Source organism: Polistes canadensis, unplaced genomic scaffold (assembly GCF_001313835.1).
Source record: "Polistes canadensis isolate GaletaPanama2010 unplaced genomic scaffold, ASM131383v1 scaffold_289, whole genome shotgun sequence".
Taxonomy (NCBI): Eukaryota; Metazoa; Arthropoda; class Insecta; order Hymenoptera; family Vespidae; genus Polistes; species Polistes canadensis.
The window spans coordinates 77,936-91,281 of record NW_014569836.1 but is presented as its reverse complement, the minus strand read 5'-3'; the positions used below and the strand labels follow the sequence as shown (position 1 = coordinate 91,281).

Here is a 13,346-nt window from a genome sequence, read left to right as displayed (position 1 = left end):
AATAAAATAAATTCATTTGATAATATTATTATATATTATATTGGCCAGACTAGGTGACGATTGTTCGTGTTACCAGATAGATATATAAATAGGTGTTTCGCATTTAACCGTTAACGCGTTAGAGAAACTAGGGAGATGTAACACGTTGCTCGTTGATGCGATGTTCGCGTGTCGAAAAGCTCTTACCTTAGGTGCCTCCCGTAATATCCAATATTCGTTTGAAACGTGAAAGAGCTCTACGATCTTTCACAACCCCTCATCCTTTCCCACCCCCATTATCACAACTACCACCACCACCAGTACCACCACCATCACCACCATTACCACCATCTACATCCCCCATCTCTTTCTCTTTCTTTCTCTCTTTCTTTCTTTCTTTCTTCTTTTCCCACCATTGTTCGAGAAAATAGAATTACAGCGATAAGTTATTACGAACGGGTAATTAGAGTTCTTTGTCGTGGATAAATGAGACTCCGGATAAGGATTTTCAAATTCTTTCAATGGTAACACTCAATTATAAGACGTAGAAATCGAATTGTATTTAATATTATTCGATGATTCTCAAATTATTAATATTATAAGATTCCTACGAATCTTAGCAAATAAAATTATTAGTAATAAATAATAAAAAATAATCAATTTTACCTTGAAGACCAAAAAGTTGAGCAGGTTTAGATTGTGCGAACCAACTGCTGTATAAGAGGGATGCCGATGCCAATGAAGTTGTCGTGTAACTCGAAGGATCCGAAAGGGTTCCATCGGTGTAAGGTATAGCCGTGTGCGCGTACAACATACCACTAACGTCTAAGAAGAAGAAGAAGAAGAATAAAGAAATAAAAAACAAAAATATAAAAATAATTAACAAATTTTTCTTACAGCGATATAACCAAAAAACAAAAAACAAAGTAAAACAAACAAAGTAAAACACATTGAAAGGGTGAGAGTAAAGGAGAGAGGATAAACGAATTTATATAAAACAAAAAGAATTCAACGTAACATAATAAACATACTTGAATGTGTAGCAGGTATGGCTGTTGGTCTGACAAATTGTCCTTCGATGATTTTCTCATCCTTATCGTTATCCTGTTCGTCCTCCTTGTCTATGTAACAAATTTTATTCAAATTTCTTTCCTCGTCCCTTTTATTATTATTATTGTTTCTCGTGCCTAATATATTGTCTATGGTGAATGCACTAGAATTCCCATTGACCGGTGACACATTTATCCTATCCGTAGGTTGAGTACGATTATATTCTCGATAACTTTCACTGCTAGAATCTGATGCATATTCCATCGTCTCCAGATGATTACTCGGTGATTTAACAACAACTCGTCTATTATCACCGTCCTCGGTATCACGTTGATGATGATGCTGGCGATGGTGGTGATGGTGATGATGATGGTGCTGATGGTGATGGTTGTTATAATCGTGATGCAACGTTTCATCGTCGACAGAATTAATATCATTGACATTCTGATTCGATCTGACTCGTCTGGGCTCGCAAATATCATCGTCCAATACTTTTTCTTCTTGAATCTGACAATAATCCATCTTGACGAAAGTCATTTAACTGTAATCTCTCATCCTCTTGTTTACCATTAACTCTAATACACTTATCAATCGTATTTAACAATTATATTTATTTCAAAAATCTTATTCGTCAATATTTTCTTCTTGTTTCTTATGTTTTCTTATGTTGTTGTTGGTGGTGTTATTGTTGTTGTATTAAATTGAATAATTTCGTTAAATATTTTTCTTCTTTTACATTGAATCACTTTTTATTATTAACCATAAACCGTTCCTATGTGTCACCGTATCAACCTCTAATCTCAAACTAATCTCTCCTTTTAGTGTTACGAAAGCGAGTACTTCCGAATGTATGACAGGTGGCACGTGTCCGTGGTCCAGAAGGACCTCCCAACATCCCCACCATCTTATTCCCGAGGGAAGGTCATCCTCCTAGGAGGAGGTTGAAGAAAAGTCTCTACCGCTTACAATTTATTACCCCTTCCTTTACCCTCCCCCTACTAATTTATTATACAATATATATTTTAGAATAATGATAAAGAAATACTGAAAATAAATTCGTAATAACATTTTATCCTCGTATCACGAATATTATTGCTGTTTATTATAATTATTATTATTATTATTAGATTACAAAAATCTCGGATATTTTTCGTTGTATATTAATATTTACGAACAATTTGTAACGTGTTATTTTTTTTAAATAATCAAATGTTTTTCAACGTTTCGTCCGATGTTATCTGGAAAATCAAATTCTGTAGGATTTAATTGCAAATTTGTGTTATTTTTTTTAATTTCCGTTTAATTTAATTGTTAAATGAAAAAAAAAATGATAAGATATTATATACTAACGAATGTTTAAATGTTATCCATTTAAAAGTAATAGTTATGGGATAGATGTTACACGAAGAAATATCCTTTAACGTAAACGCAATAACACCGCCTTCGTATTCTCGAAGAAAGAACTCATCGCGGTTTTAAAGAACGTTGTTGGTCTCCGATTGGTCCAATAGGCGCATGCTCCAAACTAAACGTCCGCCCTCTTCGAATACCCCATCTCAAGGATTTCTGTCAGCAAACTGATGGTTCCTTCTCCTACTCACCTTATTCCCCCATACCCCCAACCCACTCCCCCACCAACTTAGTTGGATGGATAAACGTTCCTACGAAGGCAGGAGAAACACCACGAAAAAAGCACCGCAAAACACTCCTTCGTGCGTTTAGTATAAACCACGGACAGTGGTTCTCATTTTACAACCATTTTACAACGATTTACTATCTTCGTTTCCTTTTTTTTTTTCGTTACATTTGTTATCTATTACTTATGTGTATCTAAGGATTGGTTTTAAGAAATAAATATAATTTAGTATTCATCAAACACAAATTTTATGGTAATGAGTTGTTTCCATTCGATAAACATTTTTAAACGAATTGTTTTTGCGGATAAGAATAAAATAAAAAAGGAAAAAGATTTCTACGAATAAATTGTAATAATTTGATTTGATAGGAGAATTGACAACACTTAATATCGCGATGATATGCTTTATCGGGAACCATCGGGAACACCATTGAACTAGGCTGGTTCCTCTTTACGTTCTCACAATGGCCGCCATTTCTACGAAACAGCACTTCCATTAGTCTTCGTATCATCCGCGCGAATTCTCACTGTTCACATCTTTAGACACCAAGGATGGTATAGGAACCCATAGAAAGAGAGAGAGAGAGAGAGAGAAAAGTTTCGCATTTCTCGTAACTGTTAAAAGGGAAGCAATGCCCATTGTGAGTCATTTACGATACATACAATTCAACGATCATTTATCTGTTACGAGAATATTTTTTTCTTTTCTTTTATTTATAATTATCTAACGAAAATAATTGTTTCAAACGATACGATCATTATTCCTATCGATAATAATAATAATAATAATAATGAACGTTTATTCTATTAACGAATATTTTAATATATTCATATTATATCATTTTTCTTACATTTCATAAAATATATAATATTCAACGATTTTTTTTTTATCTTAATATTATTTTAATATAATAAACGCGTTTAGATATACGCGTTACTTTTTCAGAAGATTATTCTACAATTCTACGTTAGGCGAGGACAAATATTGAAGCCTAAAATACCTGAAACAAAATTAATATCCTAACGCGCGTACGCGTATTTTTTTCTCTGCTTTCTTTTTTTTTTTCTTTTCTTTTCTTTTACTGTCGTTAGGTGCGAACTTACTCGTACGATTTAACGAAAAGTAGTTGCGTTGAAGTTTTCTACGAAGTCATTAAATACCCTTTAACGCTACTTTCCAGGTTTTTGCGATTACTCGTCGAATTGTTCATTTGACGTTTAGCAAAAACGTTTGTTTCACAAACTTTTCTTTATAACTGTTATACGTTCAACATTTATGTTAAATAAGAAAAAAAAAAGCCAAGATTCTTTTCTGGTTGTTTAATAGTCAAACAATTCATTTAAATTCGGTTAATAAGATTGAACACTTAGGGGAAGGGGATAAGGGGGGGGGGAAGAGATGATAAACAAACATAGTACCTAAATAAAATCTAATTGTCAGTTTTCTTGTGATTCGTTTCTTTTTTTCCTTCTTTTTATTTTCTTTCGAATATACCAAAAAGAAAAGTGTAGTAGGTGTTCGATAGAAATTTTATTCTCACATTTGGGTCCACGCTGCGCCATATAATTGGAACGATCAATCAAACACCTGAGAAGAAGAAAAAGAAGAAGAAGAAGAAGAAAGGTAGGGAGACTGTGTTAGGGTACGCGTGTACAAAAGTATCCCACTTTCGACCCTTTTATTTATTTTTTTTCCCTTTTTTTACACGCACATTGGTTACTACCATGGATGGAAACAGTCAATTAAATAATAATAAATTATAATTATAATATATAATATATATATATAAATACTGATCAAATAAAATACAAATTGTTATGTAAGAAAATAAAATATAAAAAAATAATTTTCAATGTAAATGTAGAAAAAAGTAATTATTTTATAACGATACGTGTGTTGTTTGTTTCGCACGTGTGAAATAAGAAAATTGTTTTGAAGAAAAAGGGGAAAGAGAAAATATGGGTTAGAGAGTATGAGTAGTGAAGAAGAAGAAGAAGAAGAAGAAGAAGAAGATTTGTAAAGAATTCTTTCAAACTGGGCGATTAATTTTCAGTATGCTCGATGTGTATAACTGGTACGGAATAGGTAGGGTGTTGTACACAGATATAGCCCACTCTCGCGAGATATTAGACAGGTGAGGAAGTTCCCAAGGGAACAAAGCCCCCATTACCTCGTCTTACCATCCCTTACCACTTATATACCTCGACAAACTCTCTATACTTCTAAAACATTCATAAGACCTACGTAAGTGGTTTTTAATAAAGGTATTTAATCATAGGTGTCGGATTACGACGAAATCGGTTACGCCACTGTTTGTCGCAACCAAAACGTGCTGAATTAATCCCTTTACTAAAACTAATACTGTTTACTACCCCCGTTCTTTCTTTTTTTTTCTTTTTTTTTTGAACGAGTTAAATTACTCAGTAAATATATGAATACAAATATTTTATTTTCTTACTTAAGTTCTTTAGATATGAAATGAAAAAAAAAAAAGAGAGAGAGAGAGAGAGAGAGAGAGAGAGAGAGGATGACGTTTGTCATAACGGAGCATTGTTACGGTTACAGTAATTATTTCTAGCAGATAATTATTATTATCCTAGCAGAAAGAGACGAACGTTTTCATACTGCGTCCAGTTTAGTTTATACTTTCTTACCAGTCTGATCGTTTAAATATTTTATTTTTCATTTTATTATTGAAATCATTTTATATTTGACACGTACTCATGTACATTATATATTATTCGTTGTATTTATTATTATGCATTTACGTTAATGCAAAGGAATGTTTCGACGATGGCAATGAATTTTGCATCGATCAAAATGACATATTGTCGGTTGATTTGTTACCGGGTACATTTTTGTTTGCCGATCAATTACAAGAAAGTAATATTTCTATAATTGATAATGAGATAACGGATGGGACAATGGACAAGGCTTTGAACGAGATGGATTATCACAGGTAAAAAAATAAATAAATATATATTCTAGGAATAATTTAGCAATGTAATAGAAATAAAATGTTCAATTGTTAGGAAACGAATGAACGAGTATCTCTGTCACGGTTACGTGGCAGAAGAAATTGTCAAAGAGGTTAGCACGCCAAGAGTTAAAAGGAAACCCGATTCTATACCTTTGAAACCTATTATAACAGATTTTGTGGAAACCGACAACGTGACCGTTCACGATAAAATGTTATGGGACGAGGGTAGCTCGAAATATAAAAATTGGCTTCAAAGGTAACGTTACGTTACGTTGTTATTCATTGACTAGAATGAATTTCTAAATATCTTATCTGACTTGTATTAAACGTTAAAATGATTTTTATTCAAAAGGACGACAACTTTGGACGATATTTATCGTCATTATTCGCCTCGTAAAGTGTTGACTAAAAAACAAGGAGTACAATACGATCAAGATATAGGGGAATTTGATGGTGAAGTTACTGGTTATGCAATGCAAGCACCATTACCTTCCGGAAAAATAGGAGTTTACGAACACCCAAATGAGAACGGTGGTAAACGTCGAATTTTAATTAATATTTTATATATTGTTATATATTGTTTAAATGGTTAATCAATTATTTCGAACGTTTACGTTGTGTCCAGATCACGTGGCTGCTGCTTCGGGACACAATTATCATCATTATGGTTACGGTGGTCATGGCGATAATTATGGTCACCACGGTGAAATATTTCCCGCAGTTCACGAGGAACATTATTATCATGTCCCGTATCATCCCGAGCATCACGAATACGAGGAGGAATATCATCACAAACCAGTTTATCATTACAACAAGGATAAGGGTCACGAGCTTTCGTTGAAAGATTTCTTTGAAATTGCATTAACCGCATTGGCATTCTTGGCGTTTGGTTTATTCGTCATACAGTTATTGATGAACGCAACGGTATGGGAAATGGGGGGGAGTAACGGGGACGGGGAGATTTGATTATTAAATTATAGATCTTCTATGGCAATTTATATTAATGAGATTTCATATCACAATGATTGTACATGTCCTTATAGCAAAATATGACGATAATTACAACAACGGCATCTCCAATTCGATCAAACACTGATGGGAGACGTTTTAAAAGAAACACCATAGGAGGATTTTCAATGAATTACTCGAGTAATCAGGAATTAAATGATTTATCTTATCACGTTTTGAGATCACTCGAAGCTGCCATGGTCGCCGACATGGATTCTGCCAATTGTTTGCGCCGAATTTTGTGCGAGGATAATCAATATTCAAAAGATACCAACGATGGTCGGAAAATTTGGATACCCGTTTGGAGGTATGTTTTATATATTTCGGTACTAAAAATATTTTTATATATATATATTTTATCGATAAATTAATTATTTTTCTTTTTCTATGTTTTGTTATTAATGCTAATGTAGATACCTTTTATTGGTAGCGATAATATCGACGAGAAATAAAATAAAATGAAAAATACGTAATATTTTTAATGAATAACATATAATATTATATTATTCATTAAATNAGAAGAAGAAGAAGAAGAAGAAGAAGAAGAAGAAGAAGAAGAAGAAGAAGAAGAAGAAGAAGAAGAAGAAGAAGAAGAAGAAGAAGAAGAAGAAGAAGGCAAGCGGTACCAGACTCCTGCTCTCTACTGTCTCCGGGACCCCGTGCTGGCGTGGTGCCATTTTTATAAGGCCCATAAAGGCCGTGAAGGACCGTCGAAAATAGTTTTGGATGTTCGAGAGAGACCTGGTAGACGCTATTAACTGTTCCTCCAGGTACCCGGTGGTGGTATAAAATTGACTTTTTATCGTGACTCGCGAACTCGAAAGACCGAGAGATATAGAAGGGACAGAACGGAGAGGTGGAGAAAGGAAAAAGAAAATAAAAAAAAAATATTTAAGGAAGAAAGAGAGAAAGAGAGAGAGAAAAGATGCGATTGGAAATTAGTCAGCGACGTTGTCGAAGATTCCTGAACGTCGTCGCCGTCGCCGTCGCCACCGCCAACCGTCCCAATGCAAGCGTGTTGTTCTTTTGTTCTCCTTTTGCGGACCCAAATACCGTTTTACCGTGGGCATACCGGTGCATTCGTGGCATCGTTGCTTCTTCCTTCCTTCCTTCCTTCCTTCCACTTATATTCGTTCTCTAGACGTTTCCCCCTTTCCCCTTTACTTTTATACTCATTCCCCTTTGCTACTTCCTTCGACTGTTCTTCGTTGTCGACCACCACAACCACCACCACCTCCTCTTCCTCCTCCTCCTCCACGTTTTCTACCTTTTTGTTACTACATCGCAAAATTGGTAAGATTCCTCAATTCTTAAACGTCTAAACTAAATGAATCGTAGAAGTATTCTGTATATATGTGTGTTACTGGCAAAGTTTGAAATTCGGTATTATACAGAATGTCTAAAACTAGCCGGCAATGTATGAAATGTATTCGTATTTCATACATTTCCCTAGGGATTCTATAGAATGCCAAATGAGAAACCAACAAAGTATGGAAATATATCTCCGATTCGTTTCAAATATCACGTATCTCATTATTTTTTTAAAATAACATTTGTATTTTTATTTTTTATTATTATTACACACACACACACACACATCTATTATATTATATTTATTATTATATATATTATTTATTATTATATTATATTATATTATATATTATAATTATATATTAAATATATAAATTTTATTTTACAGTTTAGGAATGAGTTGGATCACAGGAAGAGTTACTAGAAATTCACCATGGTCGGCAATGTTGGAATCAGTAAAAGCATCGATTCTTGGCTTAGGTGGTGCAGATTGCGCTACAATTTACCCTAATTGCGATTTACGCAAAGAAAGAATCAAAAGACGTCGTAGGAGAAGAAGAAAATAGGAAAATTTGATTAGTCTTTTAATATTTTTATCCGATATATATTGATTGAATCGATTTTTATTACAATTAATAAGATAAAGTTAATTAAATAATTTCCCTAGTTGGATTATCAGAATCAGCAATAATTTGGCTGGATTGAACGAGTTGTTTTCTCGATATCGGTAAAAGGGTAGCGTGTAAAGAACCGGATGGACAAACGTGAAAAATATTTCTATTTTGTCTATTAGAAAGTGGTCGACAATTTTCAAGTATCGCTTTACCATTAACGTCGCATAATTTTCTAAATTCGTCTATCTGTAAAATTAATCTGACTACCAGTCATATTTTTTTTTTCTACCAAATTAATTAATTAATTAATTAATTATTCATTATATTCTGATAAACAATTGATATAATATATATTTATTATTACCTGTTCTTTAGATATACCAATGGGTTCTCTGCTAACGAGCCACATTATACTATGACTCCATTGTGACGTTGTAATCGATCCCCAATATATGAAATAATCATGGTTAAATGGTTGTAAAACATTTTCTAAAATTATTGGTACCAAACGTATACTTGTACGTGCAATTTTAATTGACGACAAAGCATCGATTATATCCTTTAAAAAAATATTAGGTGGTGTTTGCAACTGTGCGTAAAAAATAAAACCAAAGAAATGTAATGACAAATTTCAGATAAATTACGCGTTAATTATTTCAACTCGTTGGAATGTTAATATTCAAATACAGACATTATACCTTAACGAAATAAACAATTACTATGACACCGTCAACTTGTCGCAATGCTTGTTCCAATTTCAAATATTGCGTATTAAAATGTACCGCGTGTAACTCCATCGGCGTACTTCGAATTGACAAATTGTTACAACGAAAATTTACATGAAAATCAATAAAATAAAATAATAAAATATAATAGAAATTATATTGTGAAGTCTGTTATCAAACAGTTACCGTATATTAAAACAGTACTTTACTATCTAAATGTTTTTAAATTATCAGCTGTATGTAAAGAAAGTTCGTATATTTTACGTAATGATTCCTTAGTGGGGTTAGATTATAATTTATCTTAAAAATATATTGTACATACTTAAACTTTAACATTTCACTTAAATATGAATGACTATGCACATTAATTGCACATTTAAAAAATCTATAAATAACTAATAATTTTGTACTGTCGGTAATTTTATTGGTAAATTACCATCAGATCTCGGTCGGTAAGTTTATTAGGCGAGCAATTATGGATTTTAAATGAGCAATTATTGAGCAATTAAGAGCATTTATGCTTTTCTTTCTGCGGTGAAAATTTTTCTACTGTCGGTAATTCTGATGGTAAGTAGAGCACTACTATTATCAATATCGGCTTAGCCAGGTTACTAGATTTTCAATATTTCTGAAACTTTCTTATTTCCTAGTAACTTTTAATAACAAGTAGTCTACACAAAATGAATGTGTAATTTAATTCTATATACATTTAAAAGCAAACAACAATTAAAAATCTAATATAAATATTTTGTTTTAATTATTAATTAAAGGAGTTTACAGGTACAGGAAAAAGACTTACTAGATTAAAAAATAAACCGATATAGTATTGGAGCTAGAAAGACCGGAGAAAAATGGACTATCAAAATGTCAGCGATTGATTGAAAACAAAAAACAATAGAAAACTTCATTGCTTTGCTTAGAAATGAGAGAAAACCTTTTTGTTTTTGTAATTATTAATAACTGATTAAATAATTAATTGGTAAGGTGTGCAATTATAGATTTTAAATGTGCAATTAATGTGTAAATAAGAGCAGTTATTCATTTTTGTTTGCTGTTAAGGTTTCTTGCCAGCTTTCCTACGATTCACTATTTGAATTAAATAATTGTACTCATAGTCATTCATATTTAACACTAGGTTTACGGACGTTTTTTATATATCCATCTCTATGGTACCCGTCAAATTAACGGGTGAATGAAAATACGCATTTTCTTTAAGTAGTAAAATCCAATAAATTCAAAAAAAGAAATAACTGAAACAATAATTATTCGCTTACTTCGCGTTATCGGCACGATGCTCACTACCGTGGATTTCAGTTCGGCCCCAATGAAAGTGCATTTGGGAAAAAACGTAATTCCCATTAAGAGGTCCGGCAGTGATGTATGGCAGTTGTTCCATTTGCCATTTTGCGCTGAGAACAGCTGCGCGAAAATGTTGAGCATGTTTTATTACAAAATATATGTTTCATTTCAAAATTGTTTACCACCACAACATTAGGTAACATATTAATGAATTAATAATGCGTTGATATTAGTCGAATTAATTGAATTATTACCCGTGTCACCGGTGTTGGTAATTTTTAATTTACGTGGTGCAACGTCGTAGTAAAACCATTTCAACGGTGGCAAATTAATAGGAGTCATTTTACTAATATCCAAATCGATCGGTGATTCTAATTTTCCTTCCACATTACCGAGCCTTTGAATTAATTTCACATTTTCTCTATCCAAATTAATTTCGGTTTTATCTAGAAAAAAAAGAAGAAAAGAAAAGAGAAGAAGAAGAAAAGAGAAAAAAGGAAAAAAACAATTAAAATCGAACTGAAATTTAATGCGAATTTTTATAAGAAATTATTTCATTTAATTTAAGTACCTTCCATTATGTTTGAAGAATATTAACGATACCTATTCCCTTTCGATATTATTCGATAATAAATATCGATTAAATATATATAAACTGAAAGTAGTAATATGATAATGAAAATTTGTAATTAAATTATTAACTTATTAACCATCATTTTCTGACTATAATTGGAAACTGATGCAAAGTGTATTCCGGTAAAGATTTTAATTAAGAAAACTTGGATGATCGGTGCGAGAAAGAGAGGTTTAAGTTTAAAGTATATAAAAAGTAAAATACAAGAATGGATTATGCAAGGAAAATCGGTAAAAGTGGGGATCCAAAAAAGTGGCTTGAAAAACGTGTTACAATGGTTACGACAACCGATGGTCCTTTGATCAAGGATATTACTTGTGACGAATACGTCGAAGATCGGCGTTTAAAAAATTGGAAAAAATGGATAAACGAAAGAGACAAAATTGGTCGTCGTATAAAATCGTTAACCGGTCGTTCGAGACTCGATCAAATTATCAATTCCAGCGATAAAGTACGTTCCTTAATTGAAATGAAAAATATCATGGAATACGCATCGATGGGAGTAACTGTAAAAGAATTAACAAAAATTCCTTGTTCAACCGAAATGAAAACAACATTACCTAGAATAGAAAAGGATTTGAATTTTCAATTAAATTTAACTTACGTCGATGTTCCCGAATTAATCGAACGGGAAAAAGGTTTGCATGGGATATCGTTAAAAAAAACCACCTGGGAAAAGAGCAGCGTGTATTTGAAGCAACGCAAAGAAGAAATTGAAAAGTCGTTGATCATTGAAAGACCTCAAACTAAAGAATTATTAATACGTGGTAATACTGTCGAAGAAGAATCAACGAAATTATTGAGAATACCAATAATAACTATTACTGAACCGGAAGAAGACGAACAATTTTCTCATTCGGATTCTGTAATAATATTGAAGATACAAGATCGTGAAATCGTTCAAAGATCGTTTAATCATCGATGCAACGAAAAACCGATAGAATGGAATTTAATATTTCATGGAATGATTAATCAAAGATCGGAACAAATGATTACTTTTGAGAACAAAGGTAACACGGTTATTCATTATCATTGGAGAGATTCGTCATTTCGATCAAACTTTCGTTATTTTTTCAAACAACACGACACACCTTTTTATTTCAACAAGACAGATGGTATCATTTTGCAAGGGCAAATTATTCGATTGAACATTTTTTATTTACCACGTAGATCAAACGTTTGCACAGAAACCTGGAGATTATTTACGAATCCTAAATTATGCGAGTGCCCGTTGATATTTCGATTTTGGTCTTGCGCAATAGAAACGAATGAAAATATATCAAATTGTTTGAACATTTCTAATATTGATTTTTATTTAAATCGTCGTATCAGAGATTCGATAATTCGAGATATCGTTGAAACAATAATAAATGATGTTGATTATAAAAAACCACCGGAACCTGCTTACGCCAGTTTGTTTATGGAAAATTATATCTTTAACGTTAAAAATCCTTATCATTATTATCATACGAATTTGATATTGGAATTTCGTAAAATTTATTGCGAAAATGTCGATGCACCAACTGTCACTTGGAATTTATCTTTGAACGATTTACGAGGTATACTTTTGTTAATAAAAAATCAAGAACGCAGGCAACAAATGTTATTACGATTTAATAATCTTTGCAAACTATCATTGAAACCATCGTTGATTTCTAATCACGTTAATGATAGAAAACATATAACTGTTTATAATTTATTATGCTCTTTCGCGAATCGTTTTGAAATCGAGACCGAATTTGTTATCAACAATTGTCTTTTAATTGAAAAAGACAAATTATCTAAACCGGACAATTTATCCTTGTCAGAATTATCTGTTAAAATTGTTAACAAGAATCGAAAGAAACATAAAAATCGAAACAACGAGTCTACGAATGCACAAGTTTTTAAAAGTACAATGAGTTTGTTCTTTCGGGATAATATTCGTGATCAATTTTACATGGAAATATTTTTCATTCGTATTCGTGAATTTCTCGTTGAGATAATCGATAGAATTTCTGCTACGATAGAATCTTACAACAGATTGGATGGTATAGATACTTCGTTTTATTATCGCTGAAATAAAAATTGTAATATATTATAAAAATGTTAAATAATATTCAATTAAAA

At 32.2% G+C, this 13,346-nt stretch overlaps 3 protein-coding genes across 3 annotated transcripts in view; 1 reads left to right on the top strand and 2 right to left on the bottom strand.

Annotated features, from left to right (window-relative positions):
- The window catches only part of LOC106791173 (homeobox protein HMX2-like), a 4,779-nt gene extending 3,228 nt beyond the window's left edge, over nt 1-1,551 (bottom strand). Inside the window, exons 1-2 of the mRNA XM_014756641.1 lie at nt 1,011-1,551; nt 646-804 (exon numbers count right to left, since the gene is read on the bottom strand). Of these exons, the coding sequence (XP_014612127.1) occupies nt 646-804; nt 1,011-1,551 (700 nt within the window). The remainder of the gene's footprint in view (nt 1-645; nt 805-1,010) is intronic.
- Nucleotides 1,552-5,611: 4,060 nt separating this feature from the next.
- Nucleotides 5,612-8,531, top strand: LOC106791174. Its single transcript, XM_014756642.1, has 6 exons — nt 5,612-5,625; nt 5,699-5,902; nt 5,999-6,177; nt 6,272-6,570; nt 6,690-6,961; nt 8,354-8,531. The coding sequence occupies exons 1-6, from the start codon at nt 5,612-5,614 to the stop codon at nt 8,529-8,531; spliced, it is 1,146 nt and encodes a 381-aa protein (XP_014612128.1).
- A 2,043-nt stretch (nt 8,532-10,574) lies between these two features.
- LOC106791172 (carbonic anhydrase 1-like) lies at nt 10,575-11,181 on the bottom strand. Its single transcript, XM_014756640.1, has 3 exons — nt 11,175-11,181; nt 10,858-11,049; nt 10,575-10,723 (listed from the first exon to the last, which is right to left on the bottom strand). Exons 1-3 carry the CDS (start codon nt 11,179-11,181, stop codon nt 10,575-10,577), a joined length of 348 nt encoding a protein of 115 aa, XP_014612126.1.
- Between the last annotated feature and the right edge of the window lie 2,165 nt (nt 11,182-13,346).

Coding starts and splice junctions, on each gene's coding strand:
- LOC106791174 (XM_014756642.1), top strand. Junction 5,903..5,998: donor TATAAAAATTGGCTTCAAAG/GTAACGTTACGT, acceptor TTTATTCAAAAG/GACGACAACTTTGGACGATA. Junction 6,962..8,353: donor ATTTGGATACCCGTTTGGAG/GTATGTTTTATA, acceptor TTTATTTTACAG/TTTAGGAATGAGTTGGATCA.
- LOC106791172 (XM_014756640.1), bottom strand. Junction 10,724..10,857: donor TACCAACACCGGTGACACGG/GTAATAATTCAA, acceptor ATTTTCGCGCAG/CTGTTCTCAGCGCAAAATGG.